The sequence below is a fragment of the Rattus rattus genome, chromosome 9, assembly GCF_011064425.1.
Source record: "Rattus rattus isolate New Zealand chromosome 9, Rrattus_CSIRO_v1, whole genome shotgun sequence".
Taxonomy (NCBI): Eukaryota; Metazoa; Chordata; class Mammalia; order Rodentia; family Muridae; genus Rattus; species Rattus rattus.
In genome coordinates, this window is record NC_046162.1 from 34,304,403 (window position 1) to 34,329,059 (window position 24,657).

At 42.5% G+C, this 24,657-nt stretch overlaps 1 protein-coding gene across 1 annotated transcript in view; it reads right to left on the minus strand.

Moving 5' to 3' along the window:
- Positions 1-24,657, minus strand: part of Sec24a (SEC24 homolog A, COPII coat complex component) — a 71,039-nt gene that overhangs the window by 29,761 nt on the left and 16,621 nt on the right. Inside the window, exons 3-12 of the mRNA XM_032914140.1 lie at positions 18,759-18,929; positions 16,268-16,342; positions 15,593-15,750; positions 15,222-15,394; positions 13,949-14,051; positions 11,712-11,838; positions 8,999-9,108; positions 6,297-6,409; positions 3,944-4,062; positions 132-187 (exon numbers count right to left, since the gene is read on the minus strand). Of these exons, the coding sequence (XP_032770031.1) occupies positions 132-187; positions 3,944-4,062; positions 6,297-6,409; positions 8,999-9,108; positions 11,712-11,838; positions 13,949-14,051; positions 15,222-15,394; positions 15,593-15,750; positions 16,268-16,342; positions 18,759-18,929 (1,205 nt within the window). The remainder of the gene's footprint in view (positions 1-131; positions 188-3,943; positions 4,063-6,296; positions 6,410-8,998; positions 9,109-11,711; positions 11,839-13,948; positions 14,052-15,221; positions 15,395-15,592; positions 15,751-16,267; positions 16,343-18,758; positions 18,930-24,657) is intronic.

Genomic DNA, 24,657 nt, shown 5'->3' on the forward strand with positions numbered 1-24,657 from the left:
TCTAATTAATGTAAGCTAAGAGAAGATAGGAAGTGCTACATAGCCTAAAACATCAAAGAAAAGCCAAACTTCATTTCAGAAATACGCATTGAGTGTTAAAATTAAGCATGGCAGGTAGGAAAGCGCCTTACCTCTTTACTTTCATTTAAGTTTACTAGTAAGTTCTCTGGCATCGGTATAAAAACATCTGAAAGAGGGAAGAAGCATTCACTTAATTATTTATTTATCTTTTCTCTTGACTTTTTTAGACAGGATTTTACTGTGTAGCCCTGAAACTCTTAAAGTAGACCAGTCTGACCTAAAACTCACAGAGATTCACCTGCCTCTGCCTCCCAAGTACTAGGATTAAAGCTGTGTGGTTACTACGCCTTGCCGAAGACATTCTTAGCATGAGAAGGACAGCTGTGGAGCTAGAGAGATGATCAGCAGTTAAGACCACTCGCTGCTCTTCTGGAGGACAGAACAGGTTCAGTTGCCAGCACCCACGTGGCCAACTACCATCTCTAACTCCAGTTTCAGGGGCTCCAAGACTACTACTTCCTGGCATAAGCCTGAAGGCACTTAACAGAACATACAGCAATGCTTTGTTTTTATATGAAATAATAATTTACTAATATTTTCATCATACAGACGATGCTGCTTCCTGAAGGAAACTGCCTAGCAGTGCCCCACTAATGGTAGGTACTACAGGATCACGTGAACTATAAGGCACTCCATGATGGCAGGTGAGCCTCTTAGAATAGCCATTCTTTTTTTTTTTTTTACATTTATTTATTTATTATGTATACATCATACAGCTTTCTGTCTGCATGTATGCCTGCAGGCCAGAAAAGGGCACCAGACCTGATTATACATGGTTGTGAGCCACCATGTGGTTACTGGGATTTGAACTCAGGACCTCTGGAAGAGCAGTCAGTGCTTTTTTTTTTTTTTTTTCTTTTTTTTTCCGGAGCTGGGGACCGAACCCAGGGCCTTGCACTTCCTAGGCAAGCGCTCTACCACTGAGCTAAACCCCCAACCCCAGCAGTCAGTGCTCTTAACCTCTGAGTCATCTCTCCAGCCCTAGAATAGCCATTCTTTACTTGTTTGCTAGTGTTTTTGTTTCATTTTTTTTAAAAGATTTATTTATTAATTTTATGTATGTGAGTACACTGTAGCTGTCTTCAGATACACCAGAAGAGGGCATCAGATCTTATTACAGATGGTTGTGAGCCACCATGTGGTTGCTGGGATTTGAACTCAGGACCTCTGGAAGAGCAGTCAGTGCTCTTAATTACTGAGCCATCTCTCCAGCTCCTTGTTTCATTTTTTAATGCCCACATGTTGTGCATGCCTTGAGTAACATCTTCAGAAATACCCTCCCACTGCTTTGAAACAAGATCTTTCATTAGCCTGGAGCTGACCAATTAGGCTAGACTGCCTGGCCAGCAAGGCCCAGGGATCTGCCTGACTCTGCCTTTCAAGCTTGGGGTTCTAAGCACACCACGTCTGGATTTCCATGGATTTCTGGAGGCAGAATCAGGTCCATTGGCTTGCAAGGCATGCACTTTACTGACAGAGCTATCTCCTTAGCCCCTCATTTTGTTCTGAGACTGGGTCTTACTAGGTAGCCCAAACTGGCCTAGATCTTCTTTCTGCTTCTGCGTCTGTCTCCCTAGTCCTGAGACCACACGTATACACTATAAACCCCTGTTAAAAGAAAAAGAAAAACTCAAGGCCAGCCTAGGGTGCATGAGATCTTGTCTGAAATCAGTAATGTTTTACTAATTTTTAGGACCTTCATAAAAATCCTTACTTTTTGATAAGTGAATAAATGAATGTGTAAATTCCTTATAATTCTTCATGCACACATGTTCTCGTCCTAGTTCGATTTCAAAGGAAAGTTTAATTCCTAAGAAAAATATATTTTGAATTTATTCTCCATATTAAATTCATTATTAGGGTTGGAGTCACAGGCCAATAGGTTAAGAACATTTGATCTTCCAGAAGATCCTAGTTCAAATCTTAGCATCCATGTCAGGAACTCACAACTGTCTATAACTCCAGTATCAGGGGACCCAGTGACCTCTTCTGGTCCTGGGGCACATATTCATGGACAAAATAAATAAATTTTTTAAAAAACTCACTATCAAGGGCTGGAGAGATGGTTCAGAGATTAAGAGCACTGACCAATCTTAGAGAGGTCCTGAGTTCAATTCCCAACAAGAACAACCATCTATAATGGTACCCGATGCCCTCTTCTGGTGTGTCTTTAAAAGTACACTTTAAAAAAGTTCATTATCAGATACATAATTACAAGTGTTTTTCCCACCCTACAGGTTGTTTTCCTCCCTATATGAGTGTTCCCTGATAAACTGGTTTGTTTTTCTTTTGCAGTTCTAGGGACTAAATCCAGGGCCCTGCACATGTGACGGAAGCATTCTACTACTTAGTGACATCCCAGCCACAAAGCCTTTTAAGACGGGGCCTTACTATGTACTTCAGGCTGGCTTCGAATTTCTGCGATACCTCCCAAAGGCTTGTATAACAGGTATACACTACCATACTCATCAAAAGTTTATTTTTGTTTCTGAGACAGGGTATCACCTATTCCAGGCTGTCTCTGAACCCTCTATATAGCTGAGGATGAACTTGAATCCTGCTGTCTTTTTTAAAAAACAAAATAAAACAAAAAAATAAAAGTCAGGGCTTTACGCTGTAGGTCCTGCTGGCCTGGACCTAGCTGTGTAGAGTCAGCTGGGCTGGCCTTGAAGTCAATGATCCTCCAAGTGCTGGGGTTACAGGTGCCATCACTGACCAGCACACTTTTAACTCTTACGTTTACCATACATAGTTTTATGTGGTGTTGAGCATCCATGAATGTTTGACGAACACTCACTACTGAGCACTGAGCCTCTCTAGCTTCTCAGCAAAGGTTATTCAAACGTTTGTCTGTGTGCAACATGGGGAGAGGCGCGGCATGCATTTGGAGTTCAGAAGAGAGGTCACGGACTCTGTTTTCCCCATCTACTTACACAGTTGCAGGTGTCAAGCCCAGGTCATGAGGCTTGCACAGCAAGCATCTCTACCTAGTGAGTCAGCTTGCCAGCCCAGTAAACGCTTTTAATATTGATAAAAACCAATTATGTGTTTTTGCTTTTCCCTCTAACTGCTGTGTTACTTGTGGGAAGTCAGAGATCCTCCTGCCTGTATCCCTGCTGCTGGAATTACAGGTGCTCGCCACCATTGTCTGGCATATTTTTAACCCTTAAATTTACTTCTTTCTGGTTTTTTTGAGACAGGCGTTATTTACCTCAGGCTGCCCAAGCACTCAGTGTAGCTGAGGTTGGCCTTAGGCTGTCTCAGTTTCCAGTCTCCCTCCCAGTGCTGGGATCACAAGCACGTGCTGCCATATTTGGTTTGCCTAATTTTCTCCAAACAGCACAAGCTCACTCGTTTCTAGTCATTTCCTCTCACAGAATGGCCCCGAGTCTGATTTCGAGCTTCAGCATCCCGTGTCAGTGATCAACTTCCTTTGCTGCCTATGTGGCACAGGCAGGAGCTCTCCCACACAGCGACACCCACAGCCCTGAGGCAGGAAAGGAGAGACCCTGCTACATCTCCCACAGGCTCTGACAGCAAGCTGGCCTTGTTTCCTTGCTCAGCAATCATTTCTCCTCCATAACCCTTCTGGTTTCTGATAAAATGAGACTGGACGTAAAGACTCCATTAACTCTATCAGTCTAGTAACTTTCTACTCAGGGCTTCCCTTCAGCCTGGCCCTGTGGTACACACAGCTTTAAGGCTATCCTGGGCTATTATTCAGTGGGTTTATACTAGAGTCATATCACATATAAGATTTCTCTTTATTATACTAGTCATATCACACATTACTGACACACCAAACACTTCTGAAAGGGAAAACTCTCCAGACAGTTCAGTGAGTTTAGAGTATAACACATACCGTCAATATCTGAAACTATTAGCATCTGAGGCTGGGAGAGACCTTCCTGAAGGCTGTAGAAATGGATAGTGCTATCAAACGTTATGAAACCGATCTTCGTCCTAGTGTTGCCAGGAAGCCTAGAAACAAATTCACAGAAAAGTTTTAATCATTGTTCACACGCACGCGTGCGCACACACACGCACACGCACACACACGTGCACGTTCATTCTCGCTCCCCCCGCCCCTAAGTGTCACATGTAAGCATGCGCTGTAATAGTAGAGTGGCCCAGCACACACACACGCACACACACGTGCACGTTCATTCTCGCCGCCCCCCCCCCCGCTAAGTGTCACATGTAAGCACGCGCTGTAATAGTAGAGAGGCCCAGCACACACAGGTGTTTACAGCAGCCAAGGTTTACCTGCTGAGAAACCAACCTCCTCGGGGGAAAGAGCAAATAACCAACAAAAGCCGCAAAACTGCAGCCGTTTAAAGCCAGCTGCTTCTACAATGAAGGTGTAAATAATCTTTTGGTGTATGTGAGTTTTTAAAAAAAACCTGGAAAATATGTACAAAACTCGGCCCAAATTCAAGTTATTTTATAAAGAACTCTAGGGCTTGGAATTTAGATCAGTGGTAGAGACCTTGGGATAAGGCTCTGGGCTCAGTCTCCAACATCACAGGAAAAAAATGCTTCAAAAAATTATGATACAGCATTTTAAACTGCAGTGTGGGCTGGAGAGATAGCTCAGTGGTTAAGAGCATGGCTACTCTTGCAGAGGACCCAGTTCAATTCCCAGCACCCACACGACAGCTTACAACTGTCTGTAATGTTCTCTTCTGACCTCCTCTGGCACCAGGCACATATGTGATGCGCACACGCACACACACACACACACACACACACACACACACACACACACACGCACACACACCAGGTACATATGTGATACACACACACACACACACACACACACACACACACACAGGCAAAACCCTCATACATGCATTAAAAAACACATACATTTTAGAAAAAGAAAATTAAAATGCAATGTAAACTTAGCTACATGTATTTGAAACAATTACATAAACCTTTTTTTCTTTTTTTTTTTTAATTTTATCCCCCCCCTCCCTTCCCTACATAAACCTTTTCTATTATTTAGTGCCTTTAAGAACAAAGAGGAAGAAAAGTGTCTTTAAAGGACCCAATGTACAGGACAAATTTCTTAGCAGGAAAGGAACTGGCTTCCAGCCTTGTACATGCTTGGTTCCCATGTACGGCTTAGATTGTGAGATACAAACTCAAAGAGGAGCCAGAACGCACTTGGCCAACGTGAGGGAGTCCCTCAGTTTGTGGGAAATCTAGCCTAGTACTTTTTTTTTTTTTTCCCTTTTCTTTTTTTTTTTTTCTCGGAGCTGGGGACCGAACCCAGGGTCTTGCACTTGCTAGGCAAGCGCTCTACCACTGAGCTAAATCCCCAACCCGTCTATAACATTTAAAACATAGATCTTTTAAGAGACAGAACCATGACAACCAAATGGAGTACATATAAACTATTTGAATTTCTACTCTAGTGAGCCTAGGATGCTATTGGTTGAGACGAGTAGGAAAAAAAAAATAATGAACAGAGCTCATGTCCATAACCCCAGCACTCTGGAATCTGAGGCAGGAAGATTGCTAAAAGTGTAAGACCAGACTGACTGAGGCCTGCCTTGACTGCAGAGTAGTATCTTACACTTTAAAGGCAAAATGATATGATGGTCGAGATTTGCTTGAAAAGAGTCAAGTGGTGATAGGTGTGATGGTGCACACTTTTAGTCTCACTAGTAGGGAGGCAGAGGCCAGTGGATCTCTGTGAGTTCAAGGCCAGCCTGGTCTGTTACACAGAGAAACCCTGTTTTGAAAAAACAAGAAAAGAAAAAAGCAAATAAAAAAAAAGAAAAGAAAAGAAAGAAAGGAAGGAAAGAGTCAAGTGGAAAGGGGTGGGAAAGAGGATTACATGAAGCAGACCAGCAGAGAGTTGACGGTGATGGCGGTGATGGCACTGTGAGCTCCTCACAGTCCTCTTCACACTTACACAGGCCTAAACTAACCCATTACCTGGTCCTTCAGAACATAATTATGTCCTTAAAAAAAAGAAAACAACCAAACCAAACCACTGGGTGTCACAGCCTTTAATACCATCACTCGGGAGACAGAGGCAGGTGCTCTCTGAGTTTGAGGCCAACCTGGTCTACAGAGTGAGTTCTCGGACACCCAGGGCCACATGGAGAAACCCTGTGTCAAAATAAAAACAAAACAAACAAAACAAACCTCCAAAACCCAACTGTTCATTTTGAACAGTCACATTAACCGAGTAAGACACTTACAGATCCAGATTGTCTAACAAACTCTGGCAAACTGAATTCAAGTATCCAGTTTCTATTGCGTTATGAGATACGTCAAATACAAAGAGGTACACTGGAGGTTGTGGTGGTCGTAACTAGAGGGGAAAAAAAGAGTTCAATTAAATATATCCAAGAGTATTAAATTAATATTTACACAATGGGGTCACATACAAGAAAACTACCAAATGAATATTACTAAAGGGCTAAGCGGAAGCAGCAGATGGGACTACTTCCCTGAGTACAAACGCACTTCACGTTTACCACAGGCTAGCCTGTGTAAGCAGTCCTTTAGAACATACTTAAAGACCTGTGAAAAAACTAACTGCTCAGTTGAAGATACTGTTTCAAATTTAAAGGAGGAGAAGCGTGTCTGGCACAGCTCAGAAGACACTTCTCCGGGCAGGAAAGAGCACACACCCTCACAGGGCTTCCGGCAGTGTTGGCAACGCTCTTAATGTGCAGGGTATTTTGCCTGCATATATGTGCACCGTGTACACAACCTGGAGGGATGCTGGAGCCCCTAGAACTGGAGTTACAAGATGGCCGTCAGCTCTCATGTGGGTGTTAAGAATCAAATTTGGGTCCTCTGGAAATCTACCAGAGCCTTTCAACCGGAGCCATCTCTGTAGCAACTAATATTATGGCCTTGATCCACACAGTACTAAGACAACTGCTTTACTTCATAATTATTTGATAACCTATACACTTAGGTTTACTTGATTTGTCTATTGAGCATATTTCTTCTTTTTCTCTTCCTCTTCCTCCTCTTCTTCTTTAATGTTTTTCAAGACAGGGTTTCTATGTAGCCCTGGATGTCCTAGAAGTTCCTATGTAGAACAGGCTGGCTTTGAGCTCAGAGATCTACTTGTCCTTGCCTCTTAAATGCTGGGATTAAAGTTGTGTAGCACCACACCTAGCACATGCTTGGGCTGTTTCTCTTTATCTTGGAAGAGAACTGTTACCAATAACTTCAGTGATTCAGTTAAAAAAATAAGACTGACTCCTCACAGATTACATAGTAAAATAGACTAAGTCTCACGTATAGGTTGAAAAAAAATTACTATATAATATATATCCCTAAACAGGGAGACAGCTCACTTGAAGTGCTGCCACAGAAGCATGAGGATCCAAGTTTAATCCCCAGAACCCATGTGAATACTCTAGGTTGGAGGAATGCGTTTGTAACCAGGGCTGAGGAAGCAGAGACAGGAGGATCCCTGGGGGAGGATCCCTCATCAATGAAAGAGCCTTTTCAAAAAAACAGGGTGATTGGCTTAGTGATACACGTCTTAAATCCAGCTTCTCTCAGGAGGCAGAGGCAGGTGATCTCTAAGAGTTCAAGGCCAGTCTGGCCCCAAGTGTTCCAGGACAGGTCAGAGCTACATAGTGAGAACCTCTTCAAACAAAAGCAGAAACATGATGGACAGCACCTGAGGCCTGACACAGGCTGCTGATCTTTGGCTTACATGCACACACGCGCACAGAAGAAAGAAATATGCTCATTAGACAAGTCGAGCTGGTGTTCCCTGTTAGCATCATTTTCACATTCCTTTTTGCTTAGATACACCACTCAAGGCTCAGTGAGAGAGTATCTAAATCAAGAGACCCGGGCTTTTTGTTTTTCAGTTTATGTATATATGTGAGTATCTGCATGTACATACATGCACTCCTTGCATGCAGTGCACATAGAAGCCAGAACAGGGCCTCTGATCCCTGGAAACCACAGTTACAGGACATTGTGAGCTGCCACATGAGTGCGGGGAACTGAACTTAGGTCCTCTGCAAGAGCAGTAAGAGCTCTTCGCCCTACCCCACTTTGTTAATGACTTCTTTATTTTTATTTTATGTGCATTGGTGTTTTGCCTGCATGTATGAATGTGTAAGGGTGTCAGATCCCCAGGAAATGGAGCTACAGGGAGTTGTGAGCTCCATGTGGTTGCTGGGAATTGAACCTGGGTCCTCTGGAAGAGTAACCAGTGCTCTTTAACTACTGAGTCATTCTTCCAATCCCAAAGCTCTTAATCCCTAAACCAATTTGTTTCTTTTTGAAGACAATTTTATATAGCTCACACAGGCCTAACTCCAGAGTAATTCAGGCTTGAACTAATCTTCCTGCTTCTACCTCCTGAATGCTGAGATTACATAGCATTATTTATAAAGCACAGAATCTGATTTAACGGAGATATAAATATGATCCCAATATTATGTTGCAAATTTCTTGATATAGACAAGATATTGCAGTAGAACTTCACACACACTTTACACACATACATACATGTGTGTATGTGCATGACACATGCATATGATGTGTGTATGTGTGGATACATGCACATCATGGCCCATGTATGGAAGTGAAAATAAAACTCCCAGGACCAGGTCATCAGGCTTGTTCAGCAAGCACGTCTACTTGATCAAATACATTCTCAGCTAAAAAAGAGAACTTTGTTAAAAGTTATCATATTATTTTACTTAAAATTCAGTATAATGGCTGTGGGTATGGATTACAACCATAATCACATTATTTGGAAGTCTAAAGCAGAATTATAAGAACTTTGAAGCTAACCTCAGTTAACCAGCAAATACCAGACCAACCACATCTACATAGTACATCAAAAACAAACAAACAACAAACAAAACAACAACACACCCTGCTCCAGAAAGAAAGAAAAAGAGAGCTTACTTACCATGTACTCTGAAGGAGCCATAAACTCAATAGTAGCATTCTGGACTTCAGGTCTTTTGTGAGGTTCGCCATAAACTCTGGTTAAAGGGTTGTACATGAATTCTTCAGGAACTGTACAACACAAACAAGTTATTAATAAAAAAGATTAATTTAATACCTTGCATTTTGATTTTTATTAATTTAGGTGTTGTAATCAATTTAATACAAGCTAAAATTAAAGGAACCAACTGACATTTTAAAAGGGTTCTGTGTAAACTCCTCCTGCAATAGATGGCAGTGAGAGGGGCTTCGCAGACAACTGCAATCACTGTGACTTTCCCCAGCACCCAACGTCCTGTCTAATTCCTTATTTCCAAACAAGCTCGAAAAGATGGTTAAAAACTCATTAAATGCCAGTTGTTTTCCAAAATCTCCCAATTGTACAGCCATTGACCTTTGACACAGGAAGCTGCTCCCAGACAGTGAAGGTGCAACTCTGTCAGGGTAAAGCCACGTTTTATTGTCACCAATTGCCTTCACACAATACCAACTGCCTCTCCTTAAAATTCACTATGTCAGAGTATGTTAGGAATTAGCTGTCATTGAACCTAGTTTCCCAGAAATTGTTTAAAGATTAAAGTCCTTAGGCTGGGGGAATCAAAAAAAGAAACAAACAAATTCATAAGGCGGTGCATGCCTGTAATCTCAGCATGTGAGAGACTGAGGCTGGAGGATCACCACCAAGTTAGATGCCAGACTAGGCTACATAGCAATAAATTCCCGGCCAACCTGGAGTATAGTGGGAGTCCTTGTCTCAAAAATCAAACAAAGGGCCAGCAAGATGGCTCAACAGGTATGGGTGCTTGCTGCCAAGCTTAACCTGAGTTTGATCCTGGAACCCACATTGTAGACAGAGAAAACTGATTTCTACCAACTTGTCCTCTTACCTCCAAGTGCATATTGTGACATACACACCCCACCCACAACACACACACACACACACACACACACACACACACACACACACACACACACACACGAGATGAAGAAAATAGCAAATAAATCACAACAACCACGATCAATGTAAAATCGTTATGTACTCAGAGTAGCTCATATACAGGGGGCTACGACCTTCATCACAACTTCATGTGTGCATTACAGCTACACTGTAAAGGTAAGGTTAACACTATGTTTCCTGAATTTTTATAAAGTAGGAAATATACTTGGTTTTGTTCTATAGCCCAGGCTGGCCTTGGCCTCCTCAAGGGCTCAGATTACAGGCATGTGACACCACATTAAGCTAAGTCTCAACTCTTAATGAAATTTCTTCCAGAAAGACATTTAAAAATTTCCCTTCTCTGTCCTTTTGAGTCGTCGTATGGAGGCAGCCCAGGTTGACCTTGAACTCTCTGTATAATATCCAGGATGACCTCCTGGCTCTGCCTCTCAAGTGCTAAGAATTCAAACAGAGTGCTGTCGGTTATATGATATCCTCAAATATAAATTATAAAGTAGTTACTGAGAGAACACGCCTCTTCCGTTACTGATCACACTGCCTTCAACTAGTCCAACCCTCCTCTGTTCAAACGCAGTGAGTAAAGAAAGCAGCCGATACCCTATGGGCTTGTTTTCTTTTATCCTAGCGGGGAAAATCACACAAAATAATTTCAAAATAAAAGTATTTCTGGCTTGAGATAGTTTAGCTGGCAGAGTTCCTAACAGAGGAAGTCCTGGGCTCAACCTCCAGCATCTCGTAACTAGGGTCAGCAGCGTATACCTACAGTGCCAGCACTCCGTAGGCGGAAGAAAGAGGTTTCGGAAGCGCAAGTTCTTCCTTAACTGATTTGAGACTAGTCAAAATAAAACAAAAGTCTTAAACCACATGAACCATTCCATTTATATGCTCAATGTAATAAATGTGAAGTATGGTCTCAAATGATAATTATCCCATGTCTGCCCCAAAGTATTTATGTATTTCTAAGTATAAAGGTGTAAAAACGTTAGTGTTAGCTATCTGAATGAAAGGACTGATTATCTGTATACCAAGTAAATAAAAGGGCTGCTTTTCTTTGAGATGGGCTTTCACCATTACTATCAGACTTGCTAGTGGCTGGGAGGCTCATGTGCTATCTATCTCTAAGTGTCCTTCTCAAGACAGGGTCTCTCTAAGCAGATCAGGCTGGTCTCTCACTCAGAGACCTACATGTCTCTCTCTACCTTATGAGTACAGAGATTAAAATGGTGAACCACCATGCCTGATTCTCTTGTCATTTCAGATGTTTATGTCTGGTTTCTCTCTACATTGCAAATAAAAATTAGAAATGTTTTAAGGGGCTGGAGAGACAGCTCGTCCGTTCGGTGTGTACGCTGCTCTTGCAGAGGACCCCAGTTCACTCCCCGTCACCCACAGGCAGCTCACAACCACCTGTAACTCCAGCTGCCTCTGGCCTCCAAGGGCACCTGAATCCATCAGACTCAGACCTACACACACACACATAATACAAATATGGGTTTTTTTTTTTTTTCCTCTTTGATTTTTTTCAAGACTGAGTTTCTTTGTATAGCCCTGGCTGTCCTGGAACTTACTCTCTAGACCAGCTAGCCTTGAACTCAGAGATTCACCTGTCTTTGCCTTCTGAGTTCTGGGATTAAAGGCCAATGCCACCCAAACAAAACAAAAATGTTTTTTTTTTTTTTATTGTTTCAAATGTTAGAAATGTTTCAATAAATCATACCATCATTGACTCGATAACATAAGTTACATTTCCACCTTCTTTGATCCAGAAAGTTGACAAAGGGGTTGATGTAGGTCCTGCATGACCGGCATCTCACAATTGTACTGGAGGTGACTACGGGCAACTGCTGAAAGAACAGACTGAGGTGTTAACCCATTCCTTCCAAATGACTCCTGAGAGCAAAACCTAGTACAAAAAGTGTGGGTACTTAGGACCTCCATGCTAGAAGAAGATGCAGGAGGGCAGCAGCAAGTCTGAGGCCAGCCTGGGCTACAGAGCAAGAACTAACCTCACAACACCACAAGAAAATGCACCTATCAGAAAACTACTCTTTTCTTTAAACATCCTAACTTGTAGAACCCAGGCGGTGTGTTCACAGTACAGTGTATTTTCAGGGACAGATGAAGAAGGAAATAGGTACACCATTCTCTTTTGATTAGACAGGGCTCACCATGTTGCCCAGGCTAGTTTCAAACTCCTAAACTCAAATAATCCTCCTGTCTCAGCTCCCAGGAAAGAAAGTACATTCTAAAACAATGAAAAATGAAATTATGAAATTTTAATTTTCTATTAAGAGGCCTATTCATTAGCTGGGTGGTGGTGGCCCAGGCCTTTAATCCCAGCCCTTGGGAGGGGGCAGAACTTCTGTGAATTCTAGGACAGCCTGGTAAGAATGTGAGTTCCGGGACAGCCAGGACTACGTGAGAAACCCTGTCTCAAAAACCATTTTAAAAAAGCATTTAAGGGTTATCATCTATATTAAGAGTTCTGGGGGCTGAAGAGATGGTTCAGCAGTTAAGAGCATTGACTGCTCTTCCAGAGTCCTGAGTTCAATTCCCAGCAACCACATGGTGGCTCTCAACCATCTGTAATGGGATCTGATGCCCTCTTCTGGTGTGGCTGAAGATAGCAACAGTATATATATAAGTAAATCTTAAAAAAAAAAGTTCTGGGTTAGGGATCTGGCTCAGCAGGTAAAAGCTTTTTGCAGTAAAAGCTTCGGCCTGCATTTAATTCCTAGAGCCCATGTCAAGAACTGGATGGTGTGGCAAGCATCTGTAACCCCACCAATCCTATGGTGGGGCAGGAGGGAAACACGGGAGAATCACTTAGACCATCTTAGGCCAGCTGGCCCAGAGCTCCCAGCAGAGCAGAAACAAGAGCAAGCCTGTGTCCGTAGGGGAGGAAGGTGAAGCTGCTCTCACCTCCATCTGCATGCACTGGACTCATGTCTATGTCACACACAGACAATAATAGGAAAAGAAAAACAAAAGTTTTCAGTCTTAATATCAAATACTTCAATAAGGGAAGTGAGCACTGTTGCCCATACCTTTAATTCTAGTACTTTAAAGGCTGAGGCAGGAGGATTCTTAACAGTTCAAGGCCAGTCTGAGCTATATAACAAGCAGCAGGCCAGCCAGGGCTATTACACGGCAAACAGCATCTTCAAGCAGACAAATGGAAGTCAATAAAGGGGTTGGGTAGTCCACCTCAGGTGCGCAGCACTGGTCAAGCATGCGTGGGACCCTCATGGTAATCCCCAACTGAAATCGACCAATCAAACAATAAGATCCTACCACCCACACACTGGTACTCAAGAGCATGTGATCACGTGTTTAGGTCCTAGAGAATTAGGACACAAGTGATCTTCAGTTTTTTAGACTATGGAACAACTTCTATTTTATTTATAAATGTGCAGGCAGCAACTTCTTAGAGCAGTTGACTTCACTCCAAGAAGCTAGGGGAAACTATTTTAATGGTAATTTACAACTTAGATAAATACTCAAAATCCTCCCATTTGGGTCCCGAGTGTTGGAAGAGTGTGTACAACTAAGCCTGTAAGCCTGTCTTTTTAGTTCTGCCCATCTACATAGCATCCCTTGAATTTTTCAATAATAGTTATCTTGTTCTTAACTTGAAATAAAAATGTTAGTTGAATTAGAAATTAAAAAAGAAAATAACTCTGTCACATAACAGAGTTTACATTCATTCTTACATTGTTGCAAAAATATCTCACCACTTAGAGGTAATTTCCACATCTACTCTCTCTAAAGAAGCACACCCCTGGGCTGGCTGTGAAGGCTCATACCTTTAAGCCCAGGACTCGGGAGGCACAGGCACATGGATCTCAGTGAGTTCCAGGCCAGCCTGGTCTACAAAGAGGGCTTCAAGACAGCCAGGGCTGTCACACAGAGGAATCCTGTTTCAAAGAACAAACACACACACAAAAAGCATACCACTAGATCCTTGAAAGGGTGGAGCAGCAGCCCCAAAGGAAGCTTGGCTTTATTCAGTAAGGCCTGAGTCTGAGGGACACTAGTCAGTGTGCAGCGAAATAACCTGTTGGGGAGGAAAAGGTACATGTCAGTTGCTGCTTTCATAATTTCAGGACAAGAAGAAAAATAAAATAAAAGGTACCTATCTTAATACTCTTGTTATTAGATCAGATTACAAATGAATTATAGACCTTTTAAAACTTTATATTAAAATCTTTAAATTGCCATGTGTGAGCACATAACTATGAATCCAATATCCACCACAGTGAGACCACATCTTAAGAATCTAACTATGGCGGGCAGTAGGAGCTCATGCCTTTAATCCAGCACTAAGGAGGCAGAGCAGGGACACACACAGAAACCTTCTCAAAACACAAACAATAGAACAAGCTCATCTGGCCTCTGGGTAAAATGTCTGTCATTAACCTGACCTTGAAATTAGTAGCAGGCGATGACTCAAATCCTCAAACAAAAATCTTTTAAAATTAATTAATTACTCCACATTATTACTTCTTAGATAGGTTTTGATATGCTACCTAGGCTGGCCTTGAACTTGTAGGCTCAAGTGATTCTCCTACAACTCTATCAATCAGCTAGAGTACACCACTGTGCCAGGTCAAAATTTATTAAAGAGCAGTCTTACTAAAGCTGTTAAAAATATTACTTCAAAATTTAAAATTGTACACATTTTTGAGTCTTTACAACATACATTTAAATTATTATGGAATAAAGAGTTGAGTATAATGTCTTCAAATCTGAGAGACTAATTCAAGGGGAATAAAGCTTGAAGCCAGGCTGGGTATCAGTGATACATGTCTTTAACCCCAGCTCTTGGGAGGCAGAGGCAGTCAGATCTCTGTGAGTTCAAGGCCAGCCTGGTCTACAAAGTTTCAGGACAGTGACACTATACATAGAACCTGTCTCAAAGCAAACAAACAAACCCAAAGGCTATTCTCTGGAATATAGCTATACTGATGATCATGAGAATAAAAGTATTATTAGAGCTAATAAAAGCAACAACTCTTCTCAGGGAATTCAGAAAACAGGCAGACTGTAAGAGACAGCTAACTCCATTTCTTAATACAGAACATGCAAATCTCAGGTAAGCAATAACAGAGTCCTAGCTTATACAATGTACCTGGACCGCTTATCCACAACACCTAAAAAAGCACACCAGACAACTTAAGAACGCAGATACTGCCATATTTATAAAAAACAGTATTTGAAGCCTTACTCTGGGTTACAGTTGAGTTTCTGGACGTCTTCCAGCAAGTTTGGGACTGGAGGCTGCAATGGTGTCGAAGGAAGCATGTTCCTTTCTTGAAGAAGATTGACAACTCTTAGACCCTCTGGATGTAGACTTAATCCACTCATGCTCGCAGTTAAATGATTAGCACCTAAGGGAGCCTACAGACAGTTTCAAAGTGAGTAACTTTTGTATGTACGTAGGGCTCAGCTAAGGTCTAGAGGAATACGCAAGTGCAGAGCATTATGAAATATTCATTATTATTCTAAATGGTATAAAATATTCAAAATACCTTTTAAAACTTTCTTCATGTTTATATCTTGAGCAAAAAGGTAAAAATATATTTAAGAAAAGTTTACCTGAGTAAAGGCCTGGGGACCACTTGGGTAATTCAGGGAGGAGGGTGGCATTCCAGCCACAGGTGGTGTGGTGTTCTGGTAGCCTGGTGGTAGGGAGGGGTATGCATATCCCACACTTCGGCTTGTTTTGGGGTTCTGATTAACAAGCTGTGGTGTTGCTAGAAACAAGGGAACTTTTAAGTTCTAGTTTATATTCCAGACACTTAAAATCACAGTAAAGATCCACTAAATTATGAGAATTGTAATTTCAGTTTATGAATTATTTTCATTTATCATCTTAAAGAGAAACAATCATTAGTAACAAGTAAGAGCATGATCTCAATCTAGTTAATGTAGACTTGAGACATAAACATACAAAAAAGTTTAGCATGGTTAATTTACTTCCGTATTATATAATAAATTTTATATTCAGGCTAAATTTTCATTTTAAAAACTTTTGACTACACCCTAAACGTAAGTGAGGGACTAGGTACATGAATTTAAATGTGCACAGCTGATTACAGTACAGCACAGAGCCTAAGGCTCCAGTTCTAAAGGCTGAGGAAACCGAGTGTCTGCAAGCAAAAATATCTCGACAGTGCTTACATGTACACAGCATAAACCTTCTTCTCTTAGTTCCCTACAGTGAACACACATTCCTGCCATAATGAGAGAGAGAAACACTCAGCATCTCACCCAAGAAGCCACCTCCTTCAATTTCATCGTAAGTGCTGTGAGCCACAGATCCGGTATTGGCATTTGATGTAATACCTAAAAAGGAAATTCATCAACAAGACTGAAAGAAGAACCAATACCAGAGTTTCTTCAAGAAATGAACTACTATCCTCCTAGCACTGGAAAGGCAGAAGCAGGCAGACCCTGTGAGTTTGAGGCCAGCCTGGTTTACATAGTGAACTTCAGGACAGCCAAGGGTACACTGTAAAACCCAATCTCAAGGCTGGAGAGATGGCTCAGTGGTTAAGAGCTCTGACTGCTCTTCCAGAGGTCCTGAGTTCAATTCCCAGGAACCACATAGTGGCTCACAACCGTCTGTAATGGGATCTGATGCCCTCTTCTGGTGGATCTGAAGAGAGACAGTGTATTCACATATAGTAAATAAATTAAAAAAAAAAATCTCAAAAACAAAACCAATACAAACACAACAAATCTAGTTAGAGACTGCTCAGTGGTTAAGAGCACTTCTCGAGGACCTCAAATGGGTTCCCAGACCCTCATCACAAATGCCTGTAACTCCAACTCCAGGGGGGTCTGGAACTCTTTTCTTGTGTCCGAGGGCATGGCACACATGTGCACATACCCATACATAGACACATACAGAGAAATAACCGAAGTAAATCTTTAAAGATGTCTGATGGTTCAGTTCAGGCTTGAAGGATGAACTGAGTTGACCACTAGGACACATGCTAGAAGGAATGAACCAGCTTCTACAAGTTGTACAACACACACACACACGCACACCCGCACGCACGCACGTAATAAAAGTCTATTTTAAAATAAAAAACATAAAGCTGGACACATCTATAGTCCTAGCACTCGGGAGGTGGAGATAGGAGGATCAAGAGTTCAAGATCATCCTTGGCTACACAGTGAAGCTAGCAAGTGCAACATGAGAACCCATCTCAAAAGAGACAGAGAGCTACACACAAACAACAAAACTGCCAAACATGTGGCTGACAAAGATGTGGGAAAGTAGAACTCGTCCACACTGCTACTGGGAATGTGAAACATTCGCTATTACAGAAAAGTGTCCAAGTGCCTCAAAAAACAGAAATTAGGAAGACTATAATTAGTGCAGCAAAGAGATGCCTGAATTCCCCTTTACAGAACATCGCACAAGAGTCACGACATGGGATGAACTTCAAGTGTGCGGCAATGAATAAACATAAAGAAACTGAGGTGGATTCCACAATGAAATACTAGCCATAAACAGGTCCGAGAATGCTATGTTAAATGACATAGGCCAGACACAGAAAGGGGACTAGCATATATTTATATACTCTCATTCATACAGAGAAACTAAAAACTATCTCAAAGAATGAAAGAGGAGAACTGTAACCAGATGATGTTAACAGAGTTGGTTAACAAGTACAAAACTAGTGTTAGGAGAATGTCTATCTAGAGTTCTACAAAACACAAGGGTGACTAAGTTAAAAACAATTACAGTGTTTCAGAATAGCTTGAAGGCTTTTGTTTATTTTCAGACAAGATTCCACTATACACCCCAAGCTGGCTTCAAATTAACGATTCTCCTGCCTCAGCTACTAAGAGCTGATAGGCATCACCACCATGCTGGTTTAGAAGAGATGCTTATAGATGTTCACCAGGCAAAGCACTGCCGAGTGCCGAGACGGCAGCTGTCCTAACCATCTAACTGTTCCCACTAGATGGGTCGCACACATTACACTCCTATCGAACACCACACTCCACTATAAATATGTACCTTAAGTAGTAATTTTAAAAAGCTCAAATGTGAAAATAAAAATGTAAATGCTGGCAGGAGAAGAGCCAGGAATATATCTCAGGGGTCAAATGACTGCTTGGCACACACAAGCCCCTGGGGTCAATTACCCACACCCACTTCATGGCCCAAACCTGTAACTCCAAAGGTAAAGAACCTGAAGGATAAAAGGTGTGTGTGTGTGTGTGTGTGTGTGTGTGTGTGTGTGTGTGTGTGTGTGTGTGTGTGTGTGCGTGCATGTGTGCATGTGTAAAGGAAGTTGCTGGCTGGCTGCAGCATAATAGTAGGGTATGTGCCTAACACAAGATCCTGGGTTTGCTGCTTAGCACTGTAAACCAACAAACAGAAACAAATAAAATAAGTTTAAAAGAGGAAAATGCAAGCCTTTAACATTTTTCTTTTTGAGACGGGATACCATCATGAACCTCAGGAGAGCCTGTAAGTCAGACTCTCAATCGTTGGGATTACAGGTAGGAGTGTGGCACCAAACACACAACTCTTTCAGATAGCTCAGATGTAGCTGTAGCTTTATGGAAAAGAAACAGGAGCCTTGGAAGGAATCTTTTTTCCCCACAGATTAAAGAAGGATCCTAAAGTATTCTAACACTAATGTACCAGGAATTCTAAGGTCTGGGACGCAGACCACATTCTCACTCTTTCTGCCCTGGGCTGAGATTCTGAGCAGTGGCTTTGCCTTCACTCACTTACCTTCTTGATTGACAGCTGAGTTAAGTGAGGGTAGGAGTGCAGCCCTAGGAGGTGTTTTCTGGGGCACAGGGCCCCGGCTGGGAGGCGGGCCTCCAGCTGGAGGAGGCCCAGGAGGGGCTCCTGGCTGAAAAGTGGGAGGCAGAGGTGGATTCTGTAAGGGAAGTGCAGAACCTATGGAAACATGGGTTTTTCACGTCACGTAAGAACTTAAGACAATGGTTCCGAACAATCTTTACTAAAACCAAGTAGACTTCTAAATTGACATTTTAATAAAAAATAGCCATCAACGAGTTAACAGAAATACACTGGCATCTTGAATTTGTACCTCTATATGCAGAGTCTACCTTTTCTAACTCCCTCTTACTACGCTTCCTATCTGTCAGTTCTCAAAGCAATAAAAATACACCAGCGACCTGCAATCCCAGCATTCAGGGGGCTGAGACAGGAGGATCAGCAAGCTAGAAGCCAGCCTGGGCCACATAGGAAGATCTTGTTCTCACAGAACATGCATACACACATTAGTGCAAAATCACTTCTAGGGTAATAGAATATTCTGATTTTCTTTTTCATTAACTGATCATAAAAACATTAGGAGGCAATAAAAATAATAAGAATAAATTAAAATAAATAAAATTTGTCAGTTTTATCATATCAAATTTACATTAAAAAAAATACAGGGTCTCACCATCTGTACAGGGTGGCCTCAGACACGATGTAATCCTTTGCCGCAGTCTCCACACACTGGGATTAGCAGTGTGTGTGACCATGCCTGGCACATGTTACTCATTTTATTTAAAATGAATTATGTTAGTCCTCCAATTTTTATTTCATTTGTTTGGCTTTAACTGGTATGTGTGACCTCTTAAAATGAGCTTATAGGGCATTCCTCTCTGGGTGGCTCTTTCATGGCCTTAAGGGCGTTCCTTTGCACTTTTCTCTAATAAATCCACACTCTCTCTGCTTAAAAATGAGATTATGCAGTGTTGGCCCACGCCTTTAATCCCAACACTTTGGAGGCAGAAGCATGCAGAGCTCTGAGTTCAAGAGAAGCCAGGACTATACAAAGAAACCCTGTTTCAAAATCAGAAAGAGAGGGGAGAGGGGAGGCAGGCAGGCAGGCAGGCTGGCTGACTGACTGACTGACTGACTGACTGACTGACTGGGGCATGGTGGTTTACAACTTTAATCCCAGTGTTTGAGAGGCAGAGGCAGGTGGATTTCTGAGTTTGAGGCCAGCCTGGTCTACAGAGTGAGTTCCCGAACAGGCAGTGCTAGCTACACAGAGAAACCCTGTTACAAACAAAGAAAAAGAGAGAGCCAACTTCTACAGGTTGCTCTGACCTTCACCTGTGCACCATGGCTCTCGAACACTCACACACTGAACAAATAGTCTTGTGGATAACGGTGTTTGATTTCCAGAACACATGCTGGGTTGTACAACCATCTATAGCTTCTGTCTCAGGAGTGCAATGCTCTCTTCTGACTTCTGGCATGCCATAAACCATGCATACAGTGAGCTTACATAGACGCAGGCAAAACATTCATGCACAAAAATCTGAAGTTTTAGATTTACTTACTTATGTGAGTGTGTGTGTGCGTGCTTGTGAGTGCGCGTATGTTCACCATATGTATGTGGCGACGGTAGAGAGCAGGAGACATTAGACCCCGAAAGCTAGAAAGCTAGAATTATAGAAGTCTTCAGTACAATGCAGGTTCTGGGACTTGAGCTCAAGTCCTTTGTAAGAGCAGTACACACTCTTAGCCATGGAGTCACACCTCTCCAGCTCTTTTCTTTGCTCTCTCTCTCTCTCTCTCTCTCTCTCTCTCTCTCTCTCTCTCTCTCTCTCTGAAACAGGGCTTCACACAGCCCAAATGAGCCTCAAGTAACTGTGGCTGACAGTGACTTTGCTGATTCTCCTGCCTCCTGAGTGCAAGCTGTCACGCCTGGTTTATGAGGTTCTGAGGAACTGGAGATACTGACCCAGAGCTTTAGATGGGCAAACATTCTACCAGCTGAGCTCTACTCTCAGCCCTCCCTTCTCCAGTTTCTTGAGACAGAGCCTAACTATATAGTTTTGAACTCATGATCCTCCTACCTCAGCCTGAGGACTGGGTTATTTTTTTTTTTAAGATTTATTTATTTTATTTTATATGTACGGGTGTTTTGCCTGTATGTTTGTGAAGCACTTACATGCAGAGACTAGAAAGGGCATCAAATCTCCTGGTGCTGGAATGATGGCTGTGAGCTACCAGATGTGGGTGCCAGGAGCCAGACCTAGGGCCTGTGTAAGAGCAACCAATGCTCTGGCCATGAGTACCTGCAGTGCCTCCTGTGCTGGGTTGACTAGGCACGCATCCCCACACCTGGTTCCAAGACTTATAAAACAAAACAAAGCAAAAACCTCATTGTTTTTGTAATTACTGACATGGTTAATACACTTTACCTATAATACACCTGTATTTTATAAAACCAAAGGAAAAAATGTCGCCAAATATGAAAGCTTTGAAAAAGTCATCTTAATACTGTTAAATTCTCCAGAACCAATGGATAAAATCTTTGTTAGTAATAAATCCTTATTGGTCTTAGCAAGGATTAATCAATCAGTGTTGCACTGGGAAAGGAAAGATAAGACTGCGGCCCTGCAACTCCCTATCAGGAAAGCGCCCACACATCTATGACAGTCCACACAATTCAAAAGGACAGAGGGCAAGGTGCACTCCCAGCTCAGCATTACAAAGAATGTCTAACCATGAAGTTTCGATGGCTTAATGTTTAACAAAACACAAGTTAGAACAAAAAAAAAATGTATTTAAAGCCAGGTTGTTGCAGTTTACACCTTTAATCCCAGCACTCAGGAGGCAGAGGCAGGTGAATCTCTATGAGTTTAAGGCCAGCCTGGTCTACAGAGTAAGTTCTAGAACAGTCTGGGTTACACAGAGAAACCCTGTCTTGAAACAACAACAACAACAACAACAACAACAAAAAACAAAAAATACCCACAAGCTGGTTTACAGTTGCTTTTCAGATCTTTTAGAACATCTCTGAATTCAGAATATGTTATACTCCATAAGAGATTTAAAAAAACAAACATTTTTCAAAACAGGCTTCTCTATCAAGTAGTTCTCAAGAGATGCACTTGCCTCTGCCTCCAAAGATTACACATGCGCACCACTGACCCAGGGCACAGGAGAGACGAGGTGGCCCTGTTCTTCACTGCGGGGATCCATTCCAGAGTCCGGCACATGCCAGGCATGTGAAGCTCAACAGTGCCCATTTCTACACCAAGTGTCAGGGTCTGCACTGGCCTTTCCAGACCCCAAAGCTAACTGAAGTGCGGGTGAAATGAGGCAGAAAAAACCAGAACAGGCTTTCTTGTATATGTTTTCTTTTAAATTTATGTTTTTATTTAGGTATGTGTGTGTGTTCGTGTGTGTGTGTGTGTATAAGAGACAAGTGTGTGTATATGCCCACAGTGTTCAAAAGTGTGTGTGTGTGTGTGTATAAGAGACAAGTGTGTGTATATGCCCACAGTGTTCAAAAGAGGGCAACAGATCTTCTGAGCTAGAGTTCCCAGTGGCACGAACCATCTAACAAGGGTGCTGGAAACCAAACTCAGTTCTCTGGATGGAAGGGCAGTAAGCACCCCCACCACTGAGCAATCACTCTAGTCCAGTTTGTTCTGTCCTCTGAAAACGTGGGCCAGTGAGATGGCTCAGTAGCTAAAGGTGCCTGACAACCTGAGTCCCTTTCCCTTTCTTTTTTTAAATTCATGTGTTTGTATTCAGAGCTAGGGTCTCACTGGGTAATTTGGGCTGGGCTGGAGCTCACTATGTAGGCAAAGCTAGCTTCAAATTCAGAGATTTGCCTGCCTCTGGTATTAAAGGAGTTCACCACTGCTTCTAGCCATTTAAAAAAATTAATGGCAGTTATTTACTGTGTATGCTGCTGGAGATAGAACTTAAGTTACTAGCATTGGTAGACAGTGCTTCAGGACCAAAGCCAGGGCCTTGTGCTTGCTAGGCAAGTGCTCTACCACTGAGCTAAATCCCCAACCCCTAGACAGTGCTTCTTAACCTACTGAGCCATCTCTTCAGTGCACACGCATGTGTATGTGTTTGAGATGGGACCTCATTCTGTACCGTAGCGTGCAGGTGTGTGTGTTCGTGCGTGCGTGTGTGCGTGTTGGAAATGGGACCTCATTCTATACTCTAGGTTGGCTTTAAAACTCCTGGCAATCTCCTGGCTTATCTCCAAGTTACCAGTATTACAGGTATGAACTGCCACACCCAGTTTGATAATAGAGGTTTTAGTTCCAGACTCTCAAGTACAAATTGAGAACATAGAAATGAAAACTGAGAATGTTTGGACACCATACATTTACTTTAGTTTCATGGTCATAGTTTACATAGCCTCTCTCTCTCTCTCTCTCTCTCTCTCTCTCTCTCTCTCTCTCTCTGGTTAGCCTTAGCAGGCCACCACATCCTAGGCTCGTAATCTTCCTGCCTAAGCCTTTTGAGCAACTGAGAAAGTAGGTGAAACAGTTTTTCACTTTCCTTTAGATTTATTTTTATTATTATTTGTGGTTCTGTATGTGCACGTTTGTGCAAGTGCAATGCCTGCAGAGGGCACTGTGTCCCGCAGAGCTGTGGTCACTGGACTGCCTGGCTTGTCCTCAGGACTGCACAGCAAGCACCCTCAACAGCTGAGCCATCTCCACTGTCCCTAAAATAGCCTTTACGGAGTATGCTTTCCCAGACTGTTCTGTGCATTGGGCAAATTATCCAAGCTTCGCATTTCTCAGCTGTGAAGAAATTGCTAGGAAACTTTTTTCCTGTAAGAAAAGACCGCTCATGTATAGAGAGCCAGGCTAGCCTGAAATTCATTATCCTCCTGCCTCAGTTCTCCAAGAGGACTTATAGACATGTCCCATGATATTCACCTCTGTTCTGCAGTGATGGTTAAATAACAAAATGGATGTAATAGTTTGGTAGAAAACTGGTGTCACAAGGAGTCCTTTTTGTTTTTTGTGGAGTTTTAAAAGTTTTTTTTTTTTTTTTTTTTTGACTCTTGAGTATTGTGCTTGTGGAGTTCAAAAGAGGGCAGCAGATCCTCCAGAGCAGCCCCACCTGAGTGCTGGGAACTGACCTCAGGTCCTCTGCAAGAGCGACATGCACTCTTAATCACTGTGTGACCCTGGCAAGCCTTGGTCCTCCAGCCTTGTTTCCATGTGCTGCGTTACAGCCATGGGCCACCACGCCAGAGCACTTCATTTATGCCTAAGGAGAGGGGGCACAGGGCCACGGGCCACACTTGCAGGAGGTCGGAGACAACTCTCTGGAGTTAGCGTTTCTACTGCTGGCTGTTCTGGAACTCAGACCATCAAGCTTGGATCAGCACGTCTGCCCATTGAGCCACCTCATCAGCCCGAGGTGTTCGGGTTTATTCTTAGCACATACTCTGAGAAAATGAACCGGTAACAACTTCCAGATGAAGCGCTAGTATCAACAGCCATCTTTTTATTCACACTCCCTTAACTATACAGATTGTCCATCTAGCATGTAGCTTAGTATCTGCTAAAAGCAGTCTTTATGGTGGTGGTGGGGGGTGGGGGGCAGTTCTAGAGACTGACTCAGGGTCCTAGCGCTTGCACAGCACATACCTATGATTTACCACACTCCTGGGTTGGTAGCACACGCCTGGAATCACTACACTGCCGAGCTAACAGCAGGTGCTCAGTTCATAGTCATCTTTAACTGTTTAGTAAACTCAAGGACAAGAATGACCCAAACTATAGAACAACCTGTCTTCCCAAAGAAAAGGCAGAAAAGAAAGACTAACCCGAGAACAACTGTTAATTAGACCCAAGTCCTATTTACTCTCACTGTGACTATGTCACGC